General features: G+C 33.4%; 1 protein-coding gene across 1 annotated transcript in view; it reads left to right on the top strand.

The window, feature by feature from the left end:
• The window catches only part of CAPZA2 (capping actin protein of muscle Z-line subunit alpha 2), a 56368-nt gene extending 36823 nt beyond the window's left edge, over positions 1-19545 (top strand). The window contains exons 4-10 of the mRNA XM_007450780.1: positions 3144-3207; positions 7375-7581; positions 9044-9123; positions 12386-12464; positions 14547-14618; positions 17822-17884; positions 18609-19545. Of these exons, the coding sequence (XP_007450842.1) occupies positions 3144-3207; positions 7375-7581; positions 9044-9123; positions 12386-12464; positions 14547-14618; positions 17822-17884; positions 18609-18749 (706 nt within the window). The 3' untranslated portion in view covers positions 18750-19545. The remainder of the gene's footprint in view (positions 1-3143; positions 3208-7374; positions 7582-9043; positions 9124-12385; positions 12465-14546; positions 14619-17821; positions 17885-18608) is intronic.
• Positions 19546-20680: the final 1135 nt, after the last annotated feature.

The raw sequence follows: 20680 nt of genomic DNA, 5'->3' as shown, positions 1-20680 counted from the left end.
AGAAAGAATTGATTCCTTTTGTTGACTTCAGTAGTAGTCTTTGTACAGAAGAATTTCTCAAAACTCTTTGTTCAAATTCATTTTGCAGACATCTGAAGTTATCTGTGAAGTACAGAAATACAGCTTAAATCATTGATTGACTTTAGAATTATATTACTCTGGTTAACAGTGTCCTGTCTGAAATAATTTTCAAACAAACATGCTGTTACCCCCATTGTTCACTTGACTTGGTTCTGAATTACTTCTGAAACACCTCCAAACCTGGTTTCATCCTCAAAAGATAATGTATCACCTGTCATTGAGACTGTCCAGACCTATATAACATAAGCTTGGAAAGCATTATAAAAACATTTAAAATGTGTCCTAGTGGCAGTTTCACCAGAGTAAGTGCATAGCCATAGTCCTATTGCTTCTTCAATTGCATTTTTTGATACTGAATTTCTTTTATACAAGTACAGCTCCTTCTGTGTACTTCTTTTCCTCCATTCTTCCACCTTTTTCCTGTTGCTTTAACTCTTTTAATTTTAAATTTATTTTTGAGAAATTCTTCTTCCTATCTTTTTGTAAGGGGGGGAAAAACATGGCTATTCTTAAAAGTGGTTCTAATGGAACATCTTTACTGAAGGGCATAAAATTTAGTGTATTTCATAGTAAAATTAGGCATACTGAAGACTTGGTACTCTCAAGTCTAGAAAACTTTGAAATATCCAGAAACAGCCTTTTATTCAACAGACATACAAATGCCAGACTTCACTGTGATGATGAGACAAATAAACCTCTTAGGGATTTTCCAGTGGGGAGTCAGACATGTTGAATTTCTGGCCAACTGAAATAAAATATAGAGGCATATCAAAGACCTTTGCAGCCCAAAGGAAGAAATTTAAAATTTCTATTTAAAGATGGTTTTTGAGCTGAGTTTAAATGATGAACGCAATTCAAATAGTAAATAAGAGAGATGATGTGGAAACACATGGTGAAAAGTATAAGATGTGAATGACTAATGGTAAAGGGTATTAAAAAAATCTAAATACAGGAACAGGTGACTTAGAAATGGGTGATTGGGCTACAGAACTCTACAAGGGCAGAGAAATTATTGTTTTCACTGTGTCTAATAGAGTGCTTAACACCTAAATATTTGCATGGGTGGAGGGGTAGGTAAATGGATGATGAGTGGGTAAACGGAGTAAGTTTTCTGAACTAGAAGGGACTTGGAAGTCATCTAGTTCAAACCCCTCTTTTTTGTGGATATGGTAAGTGGGGCCCGTACTGGCTAATATCAGGGTTTGAACAAAACCTAGATATTCTGTAGACTGACTCCTAGGCTAATGAGTACCTTTCCTGCCATACTGCATAATTGTCACCTGTTTAACTTGCTTTGAGCATTTAAGATACAGTTTTACTTATTTCATATTCATTGTCTTCTTTTCAGATTTCCTGTTCTTATCCCACTCCCAGATTATAGATGAACGGGGTTTGATATGAGCAGTAAAGGACCCAAGACCAAATTACTATCTAAATTTATTATTTAAATATGTCTTACTGGAAAGGGAACCCGAAATTCTAAGTGATTTAGAATACTTTTTAATCTCAAACGTACTTTTGAGATAAATTCATTTAAGGGATAGTAACTGCCTGGGTATGTTGGGGCTGTTCCTAAGAAAATTACAGTTTTAATGAATAAAGAAAATCTCCCTTTCCCTCCATACATTTCTACATTTACCCCCATCTTTTTTTGACATGCAGTGTCAGGAATTTGACAGCTAGGAATTTAATCCTACTTTGCTGTTTTTACATTTACTAGTCTCCTGTTAACTCATCAGTAATGCCTTGCTCAATCTCCTCTCTTGAGAAGATTCAGTAGCTAACACCTAAAAATTCAGTGGACATGTTACCATCCAGAGTAATCTGAAAAGCTTCCAAGTAGATTAGATTTAGAGATGTACTCCTAAATTTTAAAATTCTCACTATCTTTCATAGTAAGTGGAAGAAATTTCCTAGGTTATAGACTTAATAAAATACAGTGTGATCTTTATTTTTTAGGTAATTCTTTTGTGCTATGAGGGTTTTTCCTACAAATGTATTATGTAATTATGTAATGCATTATTCTTTACTCATATGAAAGTAGAGAGAGGCTTTATTCTTGGATCTATCTCGTCACCATTTCCTAGTTCAGACTCTCAGCTGTTCTAACATGGACGTTTGCCTAATGATAGCCCAACTGCTTTTCTGGCTTTAGTTGCTCCACCACCCAATTGTCATATACACTGCTGCCAAATTAATCTTCAGAAGTAGTTCACGGTTGTCTTTTCTCAAAAAGCTTCTTTAATTCTGCTTTGCCTCCCAAATGAAGTAATTTTTCCATGATGCAGGGCCTTTCAGTTGAAGGCAGTAAATATAACCGAACACCTGCTATGTGCCAGACATTGAGCTTGGTGCTTTCTATGATGTTGGACTTAACCTATCTTCTCCACTTGTATTTTGCTCATCTTGGTCCCTCTAATTGAATTACTCTTCTCATCCCTCCAATTTCTGCAAGACCAGAGAGCCTACCCATTATTTCAAGGCCATTTCTCAGTATCACTTCCATTATGATATCACCCCTGATTCTCTTTTCTTCTTACCCTTGCCTCAACAGAATGTAGTTTTTAAAAATATATATTCTCTGTGATGTTTATTGGTCATTCTCTTATGGTACTTTCTGCTTTGTGTTATGATTATGTTTATCATAGCTCCTATTCAACTGTAAGCCCTTTGATCTGTCTAATTACTCTTTGCATCTCTCACAGCACCTACTCTGTTTCCCGGTATGTTGTATACTAAATGTTAGTATATACTTGAATAGTTGGATATGTGTCTTATAAGTGGCTAACCTTTACTTTCAGGGTTTTGAAGGAAAGGACTGATTATATTTACTGATTTAATTTTTTTGCTAAGCATTGAAAGCTGGATGTCAGTCACCGGTTTTTAAAAAGCCATACCTATATAATATTTATACCTAATATAAGATCAGTAGTAGAGAATTACATTTTTATTTAACTTGCCATGTGCAGTGCAGGAGACTTTTATTTGACAGTGAATTGTTTGCGATTTTTTTAAGAACATTAAATACGTAATTTTAAATAATTGACCCTTTTCTTTTTTAGTGCATTTGCACAGTATAACTTGGACCAGTTTACTCCAGTAAAAATTGAAGGTTATGAAGATCAGGTATGTTTCATGTAAACACAGGATCTGATATTCTTTATTTCATTTATAATGGTTAGTGTATCCTGCAAGAATTGTGAAGTGGTATGTTTAAAGGTTAAAAAAAAAAAAGCATTCATTTTAATCATTGCCACTTAGGAGCAAAGTAATTGAAAATGTAGTTTCTTTTGTTGAGACCAATAATGCTATTAGCAGAAAGTTCCTTTTAGAAATACTCAAATGTAATTATTTTAAGATTTTAGAAGATAATTGCTTTAAATCTACTTTCTTGTTTTTTATAGGAAAAAAATCAGTCCTATATTAATCCAAAATCTAGAGTTTATATTAGTAAGATTTATGTCATAATTTAGTTGCTCTGGAATTCTACAGTTCTTCATGTGAGTAACTTAGCATTTAGTAATTATTAAATCTGTTCTTTCCAAAGTGCAAGTTGGAATTGCTAAGCAAAGAAAAGCCCCAAAAGTCACTAGCATTCTTAGTTTTTATTTTTTGGTTTAAAGTTACTAGTAATTGAACAGTGATTGTGTTTCTATCATGCTTACATGAAGCACAATTAATATAAAACAATATGAAGAAGGAACTGGAGGTAAAACATAAGAGAGAGTAGTAACAATTAGTTCTCAGTGGAAAATTATATTAAAGCTTGCATTTGGCATTATTCATTATGTAATATGTAGTCTCGTAGTTATAGGGGAAAAAGAGAGACCAGACAGAAGATGACTTATAACTGAAGGGAAAAAGTAAACGTGGGTAGGTAGGTAGGTAGATAGATTTATGCATGTGTGTATACACACACATACATATAAAGGCATGTAGTGTTTCATTTCATGAAGCTCTTAAATTTTTTTTCCTTGGGAGATTTTGTGGTTTTGATTTTTTTTTTTTTAACTGTTATAAACAGTGCTGTACTGAACATCATTGTACCTCTGGGCACATGGACCATTGTTTTGTTAAGGTAAATCCCTAAAAGAATTGCTGGATCTGGGGATGCATCCTTTTAAAATGTCGGATAGCTCTCAAACTCATTTTATGAACCTACTGTAATTTTAATACTTAAACCTAATATAAAACAAAAAAAGCAAACTATACTAATCTCACATATGACTATAGGTTTTAAAACTTTAAACAGGTATTAACAAACAGAATCCAGAAATATATCAAAAGAATAATGTGCCAAGACTAAATAGAATTTATTACAGGAATGCAGGAGTGGTTCCATGTAAGGCAATATATTGCTCTTATCGCTTAATCAACAAATAAAGAGAAAAACCTTATGATACATCAATAGACAGTGAAAAGGGATTTGAAAACTCCAGCAGCTAATCCTCATTACAAAAACCCTAAGTAAAATAGGGATAGAAGAAAACCTCTTAAATATAATATACTGTTTAACGAAAAACAGTAGTAAATATCAAACTGTAAACACTAATATAATTTTAGTTAACATAGAAAATTAGCCAGGTATGTCAACTTATCACCATTATTATTTATCATAAATGGAAGTATAGCAAATAAGACAAGAGAATGAGAACTCTTAAAGCTTTGGAAAAGAACAGAAAACTCTTAGGTGACATGATTTATATATCTAGAAATAGTGAGAAACTCCCATAAATTAACCTCCCAACCAAAATAACCCATTAGACTTAATAGAATTTTGTGAGATGGCTGAATTTAAGGTAAGTGTGCAAAATGCATTAACTTTTCCTCTATTGTGGCAAGTAGGGACTTTACACTAGTAGTGGTTGGAGAGGGAGGAGTTTCATTTTAAATACTGGTAATACTGAACATAAACCTTAACAAGAAATGCATAGGATTGTGAAGAAAATGCTGGTTATCTTGAAACACATAAAACAGTTTCTGAGCAAATGGAAGAGCACACTGAATTCCATTTTGAGGTAGAAAGTTAAATTATTTAAAAACTAAAATATGAATTTAATGCAGTTTGATTAGAATCCTGATAGTTTTATAATTGGTCAAAATTTTCATAAACTTTATATGAAAAACATGCTTGAGGAAGCACAAGAAAATGTAAGAGTGGTGAGAGACAATTGCATTGCTAGTTAGCAGAAGGTGCTTTACAACCAATGTAAAGTCAAATCAGCGTGGTATTGTGTAGACAAATAGATCAGTAGAGCAGCATATCAAGCCAGAATTTAGTCCCAAAATATATGAATATTTTTATACATGATAAGGTTATAATTTAGACAGACATATAATAAAGGGTATTGGTACCACTGGTTTCTATCAACTACATATGCCATATAGTTAAACCAGTCCTCTGTCTTACAATATATAGAAATAAATGACAGGTGGATTAAAAATTTGTAAAATGACTAGAATTTTAGGAGAAAAGAGTCTACATGTATAATTAAGGGCAGAGGAAACCATCTTAAGACTGGAAACCCAGAAACTATAAAAGAAAAGATGGACATTTTGCTACATATCAATTATTTTAACTGTAGAATAAAACAAATACCTTAAATAAAGGACTCTTATAAATTAGTAAGAAAAAAACCCACCCAGATGAAAAATATTAAAAAATATTTGCTCACAGAAGAGAAAATGGCCCACAAACTTGGAGATATTTAGACCTGTGAGCCAGAGAAATATAATTAAAGTAATGAGATGTATTTTATACTCATCAGACTCAAAAAAGAACTGTATACCTGTTGATGGTGATAATGTGAAGGGAAGCATCTCATATATTGTTTGCAGAAATGTAGATTGTCACAGCCATTTCTGGAAAGCAGTCTAATTATGTATTAAAAATTAAAAATATACAAACCCTTTACTGTCCTCACTGCTGAGAATCTATCTAAGAAAAATAGAAGCATCCAGTGGAAATAGAAACATTAGTACGTTAGAATATATGTGCAATAATACTTTAACATTTTTAATGTGCCTATCCCTCCTTCCAAAAAGAGAACAGCCTGGAAATAAAGAGATGGTCCAGCAGTAGTGGAATGGCAGAATAAATTGTTATACCCACATCATGGGATAGTACCATTAAAAAGAATGATGAGAGGTTTACCAGTTGACTCTGAAGGATTTCTATAAAGTGTTGATGTGAAAAAAACCAGATGCAGAAAAATACGTGTGCATTTTCATTCCATTCTTGTAGAAAAGTGGCCAATAAAAACCCCTGGATGTGTGTGTATGTATATATAGACGTATATGTATTTATCTGTGTAGGATAATATAACTGAAAAAAATTCAGAAGGGTACATCCTGTGTTTGCATAATTTACATCAAAGGGATAGGGGAGTCCTGACATAGGTATAGAGTCAAAGATTGGGAGAGTCGCATGGGGAGGAAAAAGAGCGAAATTTTTTAAAAGAAAGCACAGAATGTCAAATTTATGCGTCTATAATTTAAATGCACATAAATGAAGAAATTACATTTGTTAAAATTTGGAAGTCAGTTGAAAACAACTGTCAGTGATTATCTTAATAAAAACAAGCAGCAGGCACTTAACAGTAGATGAGATTGTGGGCCCAGCAGTAATGTAGGACACACTGAAGAGGATTCTAAGTGGATTAAAAACATTCCCTTGGGGCTTCCCTGGTGGCGCAGTGGTTGGGGGCCTGCCAGCCAGTGCAGGGGACACGGGTTCGTGGCCCGGACCGGGAGGATCCCACGTGCCACGGAGCGGCTGGGCCCATGGGCCATGGCCGCTGGGCCTGCGCGTCCGGAGCCTGTGCTCTGCAACGGGAGAGGCCACAGCGGTGAGAGGCCCGCGCACAGCAAAAAAACAAAACAAAACAAAACATTCACTTGTAACCGTTCTCAGTGAAGGTTATTACCAGTTCCTTAGTTTTGAGGAACTGGAGACTGTTAACAGAAATAGTAAACTGTCCATATTTCTCAAAAACAAAACAAAACCTGACTCCAGCAGGGTATTAGGCGATGGATTTTTTTTCTCCCATCAGGTAGCTGGATGTTATATTGGGAGAAAATCAGATCCACTGATCTGAGCTGCATGAGAGCAGCCTCATTGTCTTTATAGTCTACTCATTTGAAGTATTATACTTGGGCCATATAGTTAAACCAGTTGCTTGGAATAGAATTATTTTATAGTTTTAAGGAAAAAGTTCAAGTCAATGTATAATGTATCAGTATTTAAATGCTATTTTAAATATTTTTTTTCCAAAATTCATTGCATCATTGAAGGTATTGATTACAGAACATGGTGACCTGGGAAATGGAAAGTTTTTGGATCCAAAAAACAGAATCTGTTTCAAATTTGATCACTTAAGAAAGGAAGCAACTGATCCAAGACCATACGAAGCAGAAAATGCAATTGAATCTTGGAGAACTTCAGTAGAAGCTGCTCTGCGAGCTTATGTAAAAGAACATTATCCAAATGGGGTCTGCACTGTAAGTTATCCAGTGTGCACTTTTTTCTTTTGTATTATGTAAATATGACGGTGATTTTGTGATATCTTGAAATTTATAGTAACTTACAGAATGGACATTATAATTTAATATTCCTTTTTTTGAAGTAAGTATTTCTAAGAATATTTATTTTTTTCAAGAAACTTTAAATAGTAAATGTATTATGATAGTCAAAAATGGAAAAATGGTTGTACCTTGAATTAAATCCAAGTAGTAATTCTCATACATTGATTTGAGGAACATGATATGATGAGATTCTTTAATGTCATGTTCATGACTCATCTCCCTAAGTTTGCATCAAACTTCTTTTCATTAAATTACAAAATCTTAGAACAAATAAAATTATTGGGAAGTGAACTCTGTCCTCGTGTGTTTTATAATCAAATTTCTTAAGGTTTTAAATGTGGCTCTTTCATAGGTTTAACCTATTTTTTATTTTCAGGATAAAATATGATAGAAAGTAGGAGTACTTTTTTTTCTTTCATAGACTGTGCCTAGCTATGCTTTTTAGTCCCCCACATTTGTGTTTCTGTGATCTTCTCCATAGCCAGTGATCTTTTGAAATGGAAATCAGATCATGAAATCTCCTGCTTAAAATTCTTCAAAGATTTCGTGTTGCACTTAGGATAGAGTCCAGGCTTCTGAACATGGTTTTCAAGGCCCTGTGAACCTGGCCTCTGCCTACCTCTCCAGCCTAAGATGACCATACATCCTGGTTTATACCTGCTGTCCCAACATAATTATTAGTATTACCAATAGCCACCTCATTTCACTCTCAGAAGATTCCTGGTTAGGACAAAAATTCATATGGTCGCCTTAAGTATCTAGCTCTCAATAATTATTTGAGAAGTATAGCAACATAACCTAAAATACCTTACAGGTTCTTTGAATTATAACCGTGTTGATTAGGATTATTTTGGAAGAATACCTCAAGAATAAGGTGGTGAGGTTGAGTTAGAGAGTCCTTACTTGTTCCCAGGCGATCGAAAGACAAATTATTCATTACTTTTTTAAAGCAGTTGGCAAGAGGTGAAATAACATCATCATACCATTGCAGGCATTCTCTTAGTGAACTTTCTTAGTTGTAAGTAAATTAACTTTCTCACTTCTATCTCAATACTTTTTTATTTTAAATGTCTAGAGAAATGGCAACCCCTGAGATTGTGGGATGTTTATGCATATTTTGAGAGTACAGTTATTTTTTTCCAATAAATTGTACTTTATTAATTGTGAGCTATTTTATGATTCACTAAGAATCTGTGATTAGGTGTACATATTTAAGTATTTGTTTTTCTAGCTACTGTATTGGAATGATGACCTACTTTGTATTCTTTTATATGTTCTTGCCAAAATGCTGTACAATTTTCAGTATTTTATAGATGTTTAAAGTTGGACATTCTGTGGCCCTAAATTCACTCTTGTGTTTATTTTCTTTACCAACAAGGTATATGGTAAAAAAATAGATGGACAGCAGACCATTATTGCATGCATAGAAAGCCATCAGTTTCAAGCAAAAAACTTTTGGTAAGTTAGAATTTTGTGTATTGGGGAATTTTGATACTGCTTATTCTCTTTGTAGTTCTTTATTGATTGGGCCTATACCTTGTTTCTGTATGATTGACTAAGAACAATATAATATAAAACTTCAGCCTTTTTATATAAGAAAAATATCTGTTCCATAATCAACCTGATCTTTCAAAGGTGGCAGTAAATCTATTGACACTCAGTGAAAAGAAGGTGGGAGAGCATGGGGTGTTTTTAGACTAGCAAGCAGCATTCTGAGGGAACATGCGTGTCTGTGAGCAGACCAGTTGGCAGGCCCATATGCTCATTCTGTGAAGGGGTTGTTCCTGAATGAGACTTACATGGGGGAGGAGGGCAGAGGTACTTACAAAGTGAAGAATGATCGCATTTTGGTACGTGAACTTTGGTGACTCTGAAGTAGATGTTTTCGTGTGGATTGCTGTGTGCTTGGTTGGCCAATGTGAGGAAGTAATGACATGGTTTGTCCAGCGAGGCAAATTACAGTCATGCCTTATAATTTTTGTACAAATCATTTGATTATCCCTTGTAAAAGTCCAGCTCCCCAAAGCACTGTTTTGCACTCTTCATCTTGGACCTTCAACAAGTTGTTGGGCCTTTTTATTCTTAGATAAGACTATTTCTGAGATATCTCCTGTTACAAAATTCTGTGGCTCTCCAAGACTTTATAAGTTCAGAATTGAATGAAATCTTTACTTTTATCCTCCCGTTTTGATAATACATTCTAAGGCCATCAGAGTAAGTATGGTCATAGTGTTTACCTTTTAAGTATATTAGTCTTTGACTTGTTAGCCGAGTTGGTTGGTGGTGCTGTTAAGGGTAGAGTAGCAGGTATCAGTAACCCCTGTGGACCACTTTGGTCTATGGCCCAAGGTTGCTCATCTACTTAACCATCATAGGAGGAAAGAGATCCATTATCACTGAAGGAAAATAAATTCTATTTGTAAACATAGGCCTTAATGACAAGCTGCAGTTTCCTAAAAATTCTGTTGTATTAACTTACTTGTATGGCCTTGATATAAATGTAGTTTCTGCATTTTTGGCCTAAAAACTTGTAGCATTAATTTACCAGTATCCTAAGAAATAAGTCTTTACAAAATTGCTATTAATTTGTGCTGTTTGTGCCAGGATATATATAATAAAATCAATTTTGTTGGGATGGAACTCGTTACTAAGTTTTAGTTTAAAACATATTGAGAGATGTTATAGTAAATTTACAGAAATACAGTTTGAGTGTTAGCATATATAAAATGAAAATGATGTCCTTGAATTTTCTAGTCTGTTTCACTTCACATATCTGAATTTTTTTTTCTAAACTACCACTATGAACATTATATCATTGAAGCTAAAAATCACTTCCACTTTTTGGAAAAGATAATTTTTTATGACATTCCAAAGTGCTAGACATGACATATCACAATAACCTCAGTAAAGTCTAAATATTTTGGTACAAGGAAATTACTTCAGTTCACCTCAAATGCAGATAGCATAAAAATCAGAAGATTCTAGTCATGGTCGTTTCTTAGATTTCACTAGGGACATTCTTTTCTTGGTCTTTGCTGTTTCCCTAACATGTAGCAGTATTGGGGGCTTAATAAATGTTTGTTGAATAAATACACATTTCTAATTAAAGCATTAATAGAAGAGAAGGGAAGAATATAATTAAAGGCTAGGACATCTTGACTGTTTACTCCATTGATGAAAGAAAGGGTACTGTCTATGCAGTGCAGTTTACTATTACTATATAGTAATGCCTTTGGAAGGATCTTTTGAAATAGTTCTCAAATTGGTATGATTACTTGATTTGGAATTCCTTTTTTCTTTTTTTTTTAATTTTCGCAATCAGTGGTGATATATGTATGTTGTCATTATAAATCAGAAATGTGTATGCTTAGAACTCACTAGTGCTTGATAGTAATACCTAAATAAAAGGAATAACTTCTTTTGGAATCATGAAATAAAAATGAATAGATCTAAGTTCTTTTTCCAATCAAGCTTCAATGGATAACTTTGGCTAAGTCACTCAAAATCAAAACATGTTATAAAATTATCTTTTATTTTGTAGAACATATACATTGTTCTAATAATAGTACTTTTCAAATGATAAGTGTTAACTTTAGGTATGAGAGTGCTATCATTCTGCAAGTTTTTGTGATTGGGCAGACTGCAAGAATATTGAAGGGAACCCAGAAATAATTCTGTAGCAAAGCCAGTATAGTGATCCATTAGCTCTGTGATTGTTTTAGAAATATATACTGTTTTAAAAAAAACTGACAGGTATATCAGAATATGTCTTTAGTATGCAAAAGAGCAAATAGAGATCAGAAGAAAAGGAGTTGCTATGAAAAGGCTGTCAGGAAAAAATTAGGATAAAATTAATTATCTGGAAGACAAAAATGAATAACATGCCTGTTGCTTGTTTGTAATGTCACAGTTTCTTACGATTAATCTGTATCAATTTTATACCAAAAATCATTTTGGGATCTAGGAGGAGGATGTATGTGCCTTTTTTTTTTTTTTTTTTTTGCGGTATGCGGGCCTCTCACTGTTGTGGCCTCTCCCGTCGCGGAGCACAGGCTCCAGACGCGCAGGCTCAGCGGCCATGGCTCACGGGCCCAGCCGCTCCGCGGCATGTGGGATCCTCCCAGGACGGGGCACGAACCCGTGTCCCCTGCATCGGCAGGCGGGCTCCCAACCGCTGCGCCACCAGGGAAGCCCTGTATGTGCCTTTTATGTGGAAACTTTAAGCCTAAAATTGGAAAAGGGAAAAAAATTTGATGCTTATAACCCTTTAAAGCCCTTCTCTTTCCAGATAGCAAAATCTCCTTAAGAATGTTGTATTACTATCTATTCTTTTAAAACTATGGGACTTTGTATCATTCACTGGATGGTAAACTTATGAAAGCCCCTGGTAATCTGAACATTTATTCAGTTTTTTCTTAATTAAAGCATAAGTCAGAAAACTGATGTAGTTTTGAACTGTATTTTAAGCCTTAGCTTTAGAGTTCTGAGGTTGCATCCATTATATAGGTCATTTCTTATCAGCAGGATGAAGATTAAATGTAGCTCATAACTGAACGTAACCTCTTGATTCTTTTGAATATTTCAGGGATTAAAACAAAGAATGTCCAGCATCCATCCCCCACACTCTCTCATACTGTAGCATGAAATTTAAATCTGGAACTTAAAATTTATTCAAATTATTTTACCTACCTTATTTATAGCTGCTGTTTTTATTTTTAAGGAATGGTCGTTGGAGGTCAGAGTGGAAGTTTACAATCACTCCTTCAACCACTCAGGTGGTTGGCATCTTGAAAATTCAGGTATGAAATAAAAAGAATTTGCTGATCTCTAGGTGATTCTGAGCATAGAAGCAGCTAATTCATATGTTTACATTTTCATAGTACTCAATAACTGTTTATTTTCCAGGTCTTTGTTTTGAGGTAATGGGAAAAACAAGTAGTGCTGATTTCATCTTTTAAATAACCTTGCAGTTCATTCCCTAGTCATCAAAAATCTGCAAGGATAGCTGACAGATTCTAAAAGCACAGCTAAAATTAGATGCTACCATTTGGTCTGCTCTTCATACAATTTGTTCATCCAAGCATCTTCTGAGTTTGAGTTGTGCTGTTCTGTCTTTTGAATTGGCGTGGAGTTGAGTGAGGTATAATATTAATATATGTGTGTGTATAGATGTATAAGTATATATATATGTTAACACATGTACATACTACATATATCTTAAGTATCTTCTGTACTTATATTTCGCTTCTTATATGAAACCCACTAGAATTGACTCTGTAAGCTCAAATGTTTATATAGAAGAAATTTGATAACTAAGAGGATTTAAATATGAATATTACTAAATATGTTAAAGAAAAATACTGACTAATTTCTTTGTATCTTGGTTCACTTATTTATTCAATACATTTGTTGCTTAACTATCATGAAAGGTATTATGCTAAGAGCCATAAAGGAATAAAGATGAATCAGAAGCACTGCTCTATCATTTGACTCCAGTATACATTATTTCTAGTCTTTTATCCTATTACTTGTATGTCTTGGTGTGGCTATTGTTTAGGGGCTAGAAAATAGAGGTTATGAGCATGGATTCTGAAACCAGACTGCCTGAGTTTGAATCCCAGCTCTGCCAGTTATTAGCTGTATGACATCAGGAAGTCATTTAAGCTCTTTCTGTTTCCTCATCAGCTAAAAAATAGAAAACAGCAACAATGAAATAGCTCATGCAATTTTTTGAAGATGAGTTAATATGGGCAAAATGATTAGAACAGAGCCAGATATAAAGTGCTTATTGAATGGTAGCCATTATTGTTGACATTATTTTTTCCTTCAGTTAGGCCTCTAACTCTCACCTGGATGATTTCTGAGATGTGCCCCTGTTGGGCCAAAGCTTGTTGAGAGCCAGGATTGGCTGGTTCTATCTTCAGCACTTGGCATGATGCCTGGTTTATAATGGTTATTTTATTTTGTTGATTGGTTGGACCCTTTGCCATCTCCTAATCCACTTTTTACATTGCCATCAAGAAAGGTGATTTTAAAAAATTTAAATCTGGATATGTTACTTGCCACTTGAGACCATTTTAGTGGTACACTCACCTACTAGATAGTCCAGACATATTTGCATGGCATAGAAGGCCCAGGGTTGACTTGTCACCTACCTGTATATTCCGCCAGCCACAGCTCCTACTCCCCAAACTCCCACACATTCCAGTCCTAAGTGCCTGCAGGCCTTTCCTAAAGTATGCTCTTCTCTATTAAGCTCAGTTTCCTTACCTTCCCTGGTTTGTTAAACTCATTTTACTAAGCCCAAGTACAGTGTTACCTCTTTTCTGAAGTCCTTTTTTATGTCTCAGAGAGAATCTGGAGTATTGCTAATGTACTTTGTACGTACCTCTTACTGTGTTGTGTTGAAATATGAGGTCAGGGGCTGTCTTTTTAAAAGCTTTGTGTCTCTAGAACTTCCTGTAGTAGCAGTCATATATAGTAATCACTCAGTTAATGTTTATTGAATAAATTCATGTCTTTGAATTTGAGGAATTAAATGGTTGATGGAAATACACAAAACAAGAGTGGTGTTGGGAGAAAATACTGTGAGTTTGATTTTGGAAATCTTGAGTTTAGATACCAGTAGAACATTTATGAGGTAGAAATGTGCAGCAGTCCAGTCAATGGAGGGCTTGCCTGAGTAACTGCAGGAACTGCTACCTAGTTCCTCACTAGCCTAAGGGCAGGAAGAGGCTCGCTGGAGTTTAAGGTCAGGAGCTCAGCAGAGAAGACTAGGTTAGAGCTGAAATTGGTAGTCATCTGCATTGATGTGATTGTTGAAGCCATGAGGATCTTGATAACTCCTGTAATATGGTTTCTGTAATTTCTTTTTCTAATAGGTTCATTATTATGAAGATGGTAATGTTCAGCTAGTGAGTCATAAAGATATACAAGATTCCCTAACAGTGTCTGTAAGTAATTAATTCCAAAATAAAATTTAAACAACATAATACTTCTATACAACTAGAGCGGTTTTGGAATTAACATTTTAAGTAGTATTTCTGCTTCAGATTAAAGTGTTTTCAGATAGATTAAAGATGGTAAGTAATTGGAAATTGGTACCTAACTTTTTTTTTAGCAGCTTTATTTAAAGAGATAACAATTCACATACCATTCAGTTCACCCATTTAAAGTATAAATTTCTTTTTTTTTTTAAGTATTATATTAATAGGGTTGTACAACAGTCACCACGACGTAATTTAGAACATTTTCATCCTCCAAAAACCCTGTATCCATTAGCAGTCGTTCCCCGTTCCCTCCCACCAGCCCTTCCCCCAAACCCCTCTCAGCCCTAGGCAACCATGAATCTACTTTCTGACTCTGGATTTTCCTGTTCTGGACATTTTATGTAAATGGAATCCTACAATATGTGATTTTTTGCAACAGGCTTTTTTCACCTAGCATAATATTTTCAAGGTTCATCCATGTTAGAGCATGTGTCAGTACTTCATTCCTTTTTGTAGCCAAATAATAATCCATATACCACATTCTATTTATATATTTATCAGTTGATGGACATTTGTGTTGTTTTCTACTTTTTGCTGCTGTGAACCTTTGTATACTGTTTTTTGTGTAGACATTGTTTTAATTTCTCTTTGATGTATACATAGCAGTGGCATTGCTGGGTTGTATGGCAGTTCTTTGTTTAACCTTTTGAAGAACTGCCAGACTGCTTCCAAAATTACTGCACTATTTTTACATTCCCATCAGTTGTATATAAGGTTTCCAGTTTTTCCACATCCTCACCAAAACTTACGTCTGCCTTTTTATTATAGCCATCCTAGTTGGTATTAATTGTATCTTTTTTTTTTAATTAATTTATTTATTTTTGGCTGCATTTTTGTTTCTTCGGTGCTGTGCGCGGCTTCCTCTAGTTGCGGCAAGCAGGGGCTACTCTTTGTTGCGGTGTGCGGGCTACTCTTTGTTGCGGTGTGCAGGCTTCTCATTGCGGTGGCTTCTCTTGTTTCGGAGCTTGGTCTCTAGGCACATGGGCTTCACTAGTTGTGGCACTCAGGCTCAGTAGTTGTGGCTCGTGGGCTCTAGAGTGCAGGCTCATTAGTTATGGTGTAAGGGCTTAGTTGCTCCACAGCATGTGGGATCTTCCTGGACCAGGGCTTGAACCCATGTCCCCTGCATCGGCAGGCGGATTCTTAACCACTGCGCCACCAGGGAAGCCCCTGTTAATTGCATCTTATTGTGAGTTTTATTTATATTTTCCTGATGGATAATGATATTGAGCACCTTTTTGTGTATTTGTTGGCCATTTGAATAGCTTCTTTGGAAAAATGTCTCTTCAGATCCTTTGTCTATTTCTTAATTGGACTTGTGTTTTTACTGTTGTTGTAATTATTGCTTATGTATTCTGATAGAAGTCCTGTATCAGATATATGATTTACAAATATTTTCTCCCATTCTGTGTGTCTTTTCACTTTCTTGGTAGTATCATTTGCAAAACAGAATATACCAGTTTTGATGTGGTCCAGTTTATTTTTTCTTTTGTAACTTATGCTTTTGGAATATTAGTAGAAACCATTGCTTAACCCAAGATCGTGAAGATTTACTCCAGTGTTTTCTTCTACAAATTTTATAGTTTTAGCTTTTAAATTTACATCTGTGCTCCTGTACTTAACTTTTAAACCCTATTGTATTTTTTTTCTCTATTTGGAGTATGATTTAATGAAGTTTTTCTGAAGTTCAGCTTTCAAATTCTGGAAATTTTGAACTTGGTTTTTTTTCCCTGCAGAGGTCTTTTCACACATTCTTTTCATTGAACATGCAACTATTTCTTTGCAGAATTTTTTTGTCCCAAAGATATTATAATATGTTAACAGTGACATTTCTGATAAATATTTGTTTATCAAATGTGTTGTATACCTAAAAGCATTAGTATATTATAAACATCAACTGCTAATATTTAAAATTAGCTAACTTACAAATATTTTTAAAACTTTATTTTTAATTTAAGAAAGCATTTGATTTAATGTTAAGAAACATGTGTGAGTGTGTTAGGCCAGATGCTACCTGAAAAGAAATGAATGCTGTGGGATTTTTGGATTTTCTTTTCTTTTTTTTTTGCTTTTTCTTTTGGTTTTTTTCAAGTTTTCATTAGCACTTAGGTGATTTCTGCTTTCTTGCTAAGTAATATTCTTCTTGCAAAATTGCCAGGAAAGATAATTACTAATGTCTGATCTCCACTCAATATAGTTCTATATAGTGAGTATCTATGTAATATTATTTGTGTAACAAGGTACTTAGTATTCTTTGAGGAGTTTGACATTGAGTAAAGAATCTTCCTAAGAGAGATTTGTCTACAAAATTATAGACTGTGGAGTTGTGAGATCTTGTCATAGTAATTAAACTTGACTAATATGCCAATTTGTGCTGAGTGTTTTAGGAATTACCTTTTCACTTTATCTTAGAGGATTTTCATTGTTGTTTTACTATTTTTGGATAGAAAAAATGTACCCATTATATAAATACATGTGTAAATATATATAAATAATATATGTAAAGTAAGGTGTTAGATAATTTTAACAATTTAACAGTTGTTAACTTTTAGTGTTAGGAAAGAAGCAAAGAAATGTGCGTTATATTGGAATAAAATTCCAATATAAAAAATTTTTTTAAAAATTTTTTCCAGAAAATATTTAAACACTAAAAAATGCACCTTAAACTGTAAAATATGCTTTTTCTAATTGGTAATATTTTTTAAATGTATCATTATGGTGGCAAATATTGTTCAGTAAATATTTAGCAATATAGTCATTAACTAGAAATCTGTGGCTAACATCTTACCCATAAAGATTTTTGAAATGCTGTTAAGTGTTATAATTGAATTTTTCATCAACATGTACTATTAAGATTTTGCTTTCCTTAACCGGTAAAATACTAAAGCCATGTTCATTCTGTAGACTTTTAAAACATTTTTGCCTAGTTCCCCTTGAATTTAGAATAATTGATCTTACAATATTTTTCCTTTGTCATAATATCCATCTGTGTTATTAAATTAAAAGAAATCATTAACCATACATCTATTGACATACCTATTTAACAGTAATAGTGGTGTAGTTTTAAATTACTATTTTATTTACTTTTGATTTTGTTTTTCATTCAGAATGAGGTGCAAACAGCAAAAGAATTTATAAAGATTGTAGAGGCTGCAGAAAATGAATACCAGGTATGATTTTCAAAAATATTGTATAATCTATATTTGCTTGTAAATAATGGCACTGAAATTTTAATTTCAGTCATAAGCCTGAATTTTTTCATTGTTTCATTATAATAAGATACAGTCTTTTTTGTGTGTGTTTTGTTTGTTTTAGTTCAAAGGCAAACTTGTGAAAATGTAGCTAAAACTCAGTTTTAGCTAACTGTAATTTCTGAGTATTGGTCAAAATAGGCCAAGATTTTAAATGGTTATTTTGTTTCTGATTGGAAATTCTACTTTAGGAGGTATTTCCCAAAGCATTTGGATTATATGTGCTCTCCTTAGATCGTATTTCATTTTGTACTCTTTTACATTCTTTACCTGCTTCTAAATTGCACTCTTGAATTTAAGCATTTAATTTGTGTATTGGACACGTTTCCACTCAACTGCAAACAGTAATTTGTGAAATTGTTCTGAGAGAAATAGTAAAATAGATCCAAAATGAGGACACACAGATAGTAAATCTAATTTATAATTTCATTTTATTAAATTTAATTATTCAAAATGATTATAAGCTTTTTCTTTTAGCTGCTTTTATAAATAGCTTTTAAGACCATATTGGGGTTTTTATTTGGCTTTTTAAAAACAGTGAAACAGGCTGCTTAAATAAAGCTGTTTCCTAAAACATCTGTGTGTTTTATACATTGTTCTGTTCCTTTTATTTCTTTAAACTTTTAACTACTGTTTTTCATAGACTGCCATCAGTGAGAATTATCAGACAATGTCGGACACTACTTTCAAAGCCTTACGTCGACAGTTGCCAGTTACACGCACTAAGATTGATTGGAACAAGATCCTTAGCTACAAGATTGGCAAAGAGATGCAGAATGCATAAGATGAACATTGCATGACCGGATCATTTTAGTGTCTTTGCGTTTTAAAAAAAAATCATTGCAAAAGTATTCAGAACTGTCAAGCTACCCAGTCAGATGGGCTGTTGCCATTTAAAATCACTGTAATTAATTAGTTTGGTTAGAGCACAGAGCTTAGCTAATCAACCATTATTTTTTATTTCTTTTGTTCAAAGAAGATTGAAAATCAGTTTAGTTTAAATGTCTTTTACTTTCTTTTATGCCTTTCTTTCTTAGAATGAAGACATGATTCCTCTAGTTTAATGTCAGAAGTTTTTTGAAGTGTTTCAAAAATATTTTACTTACCGTAACCCTAAAATTATTGTCTTTTGGTTTATGAAGTGGGTAACTTTTGATATATGCCCAGTTCTTTTTAATGGGGTCAATAATGGACATTCTAGTTTAAGGTGGTTGATGGATTTAGCCATATATGCTGCTAAAGAAATTGTCTACCTTTTCCCCCTTACCTCTTTCATTTATGTAAGATTGAGATTAGAGGGAAAGCATTTTCTATATCAATTGTGTTTAAACCTTTCAAGAAGGTTATTTAGCTAGCTTAGTGTTTAACTAAACTTTTTTTAAAAAAAAGGCCAAGATCTAATGCTGTTTTGAGATTCTGAATTAAATGAAAATACTTATTTCAGAAATGCATTTAATGCTTTTTTCTTGTGACAGTTATGCAAATTAGCTTGGTTTCCATATGTCCCTGAGTTATTTTTATCATAAAGCCACAAATGTATTATAACAAGGCAAATTGTAATATATATAATCCTGAACTCTTGACCATGTCTGTTTATTTTTTTCTTGGATTGAAAAGTACTAAAATTCAATGTGACATTAAAATGAAATGAGAACATTTCATTTTATACTATTTATTTGAGTATAAAAATCACTTACCAGTGAATCATATATACTATTTTAAAATACTTTCTTTGGATATTTGTGATTCTTAACTGGTTGTAAATTAGAAAAGTTGGGAGTACATATGGTGTGCATCTAAGTCTAAATTTTTCCATCTTCCTATGCATCATAAGCATGTTTGTAATGTTTTAAAAAATACGTTTACTGATGCTACAGGAATTTCAAGCCTGTGGTGAATGTTAGTATTTACTATAGGGAGGGTGGATTTGTGGTTTCATTCAGTTGAGTATTGCTTATTATACTCCAGTGGAATCCTTCCCTCACATACTCCTGCGGATGTCTGGGCCTGGAAATGTTTTTTTTAAAAACACCACTTTTATTTTGTACAATAAAATATTTCATTAGCTTGAATTGTATAGATTTTAAAAATTCTCTCAATGAAAGCATGTTGTTTAATTTCTTTTTAAAAATCACAGTTGGGCTTTGAAAAGCATTGAGAATATAATATGAAATTATGACATTTTTGGTTAAATCATTTTTTCTAGTTTTAAAATACAAGTTTTGTCATATTGAGATTCCGAAAGAAAATGAATTAGCAGTGTTAATTATTTTCTTTTTTAAAACATTTTCAAAGGTCTGGTAATGATTCTGAACTAAACACTAGGTGAATCTTTAATTGATTAGCTTAATCGTGTCAACTGGGCTATCATGGGATTATATCCCCTGAAGGTCAATTACTTTGACTCTGTTTTATGACCTAGAATGCTGTTGTAAAAATATATGTAATTGTTTTTATTTTATTTTTTTATTAATTTTATTATTTTTTTATACAGCAGGTTCTTATTAGTTATCTATTTTATACATATTAGTGTATATATGTCAGTCACAATCTCCCAATTCATCCCACCCCCCAACTTGGTGTCCATACGTTTGTTCTCTTATGTAATTGTTTTTAAGGTGATGTGCATGTAAAAGGTCATATTTATCAAAATAATTTAGGGTACAGTCTGAAATAATGGTTGTGCTATAGACGTCGTCTTCTATAGTCTAAGAA

Source organism: Lipotes vexillifer, unplaced genomic scaffold (genome assembly GCF_000442215.2).
Source record: "Lipotes vexillifer unplaced genomic scaffold, Lipotes_vexillifer_v1.1 scaffold314, whole genome shotgun sequence".
Taxonomy (NCBI): Eukaryota; Metazoa; Chordata; class Mammalia; order Artiodactyla; family Lipotidae; genus Lipotes; species Lipotes vexillifer.
Note: the sequence above shows the minus strand (reverse complement) of the source record. Positions and strands in the feature narration are given on the sequence as shown.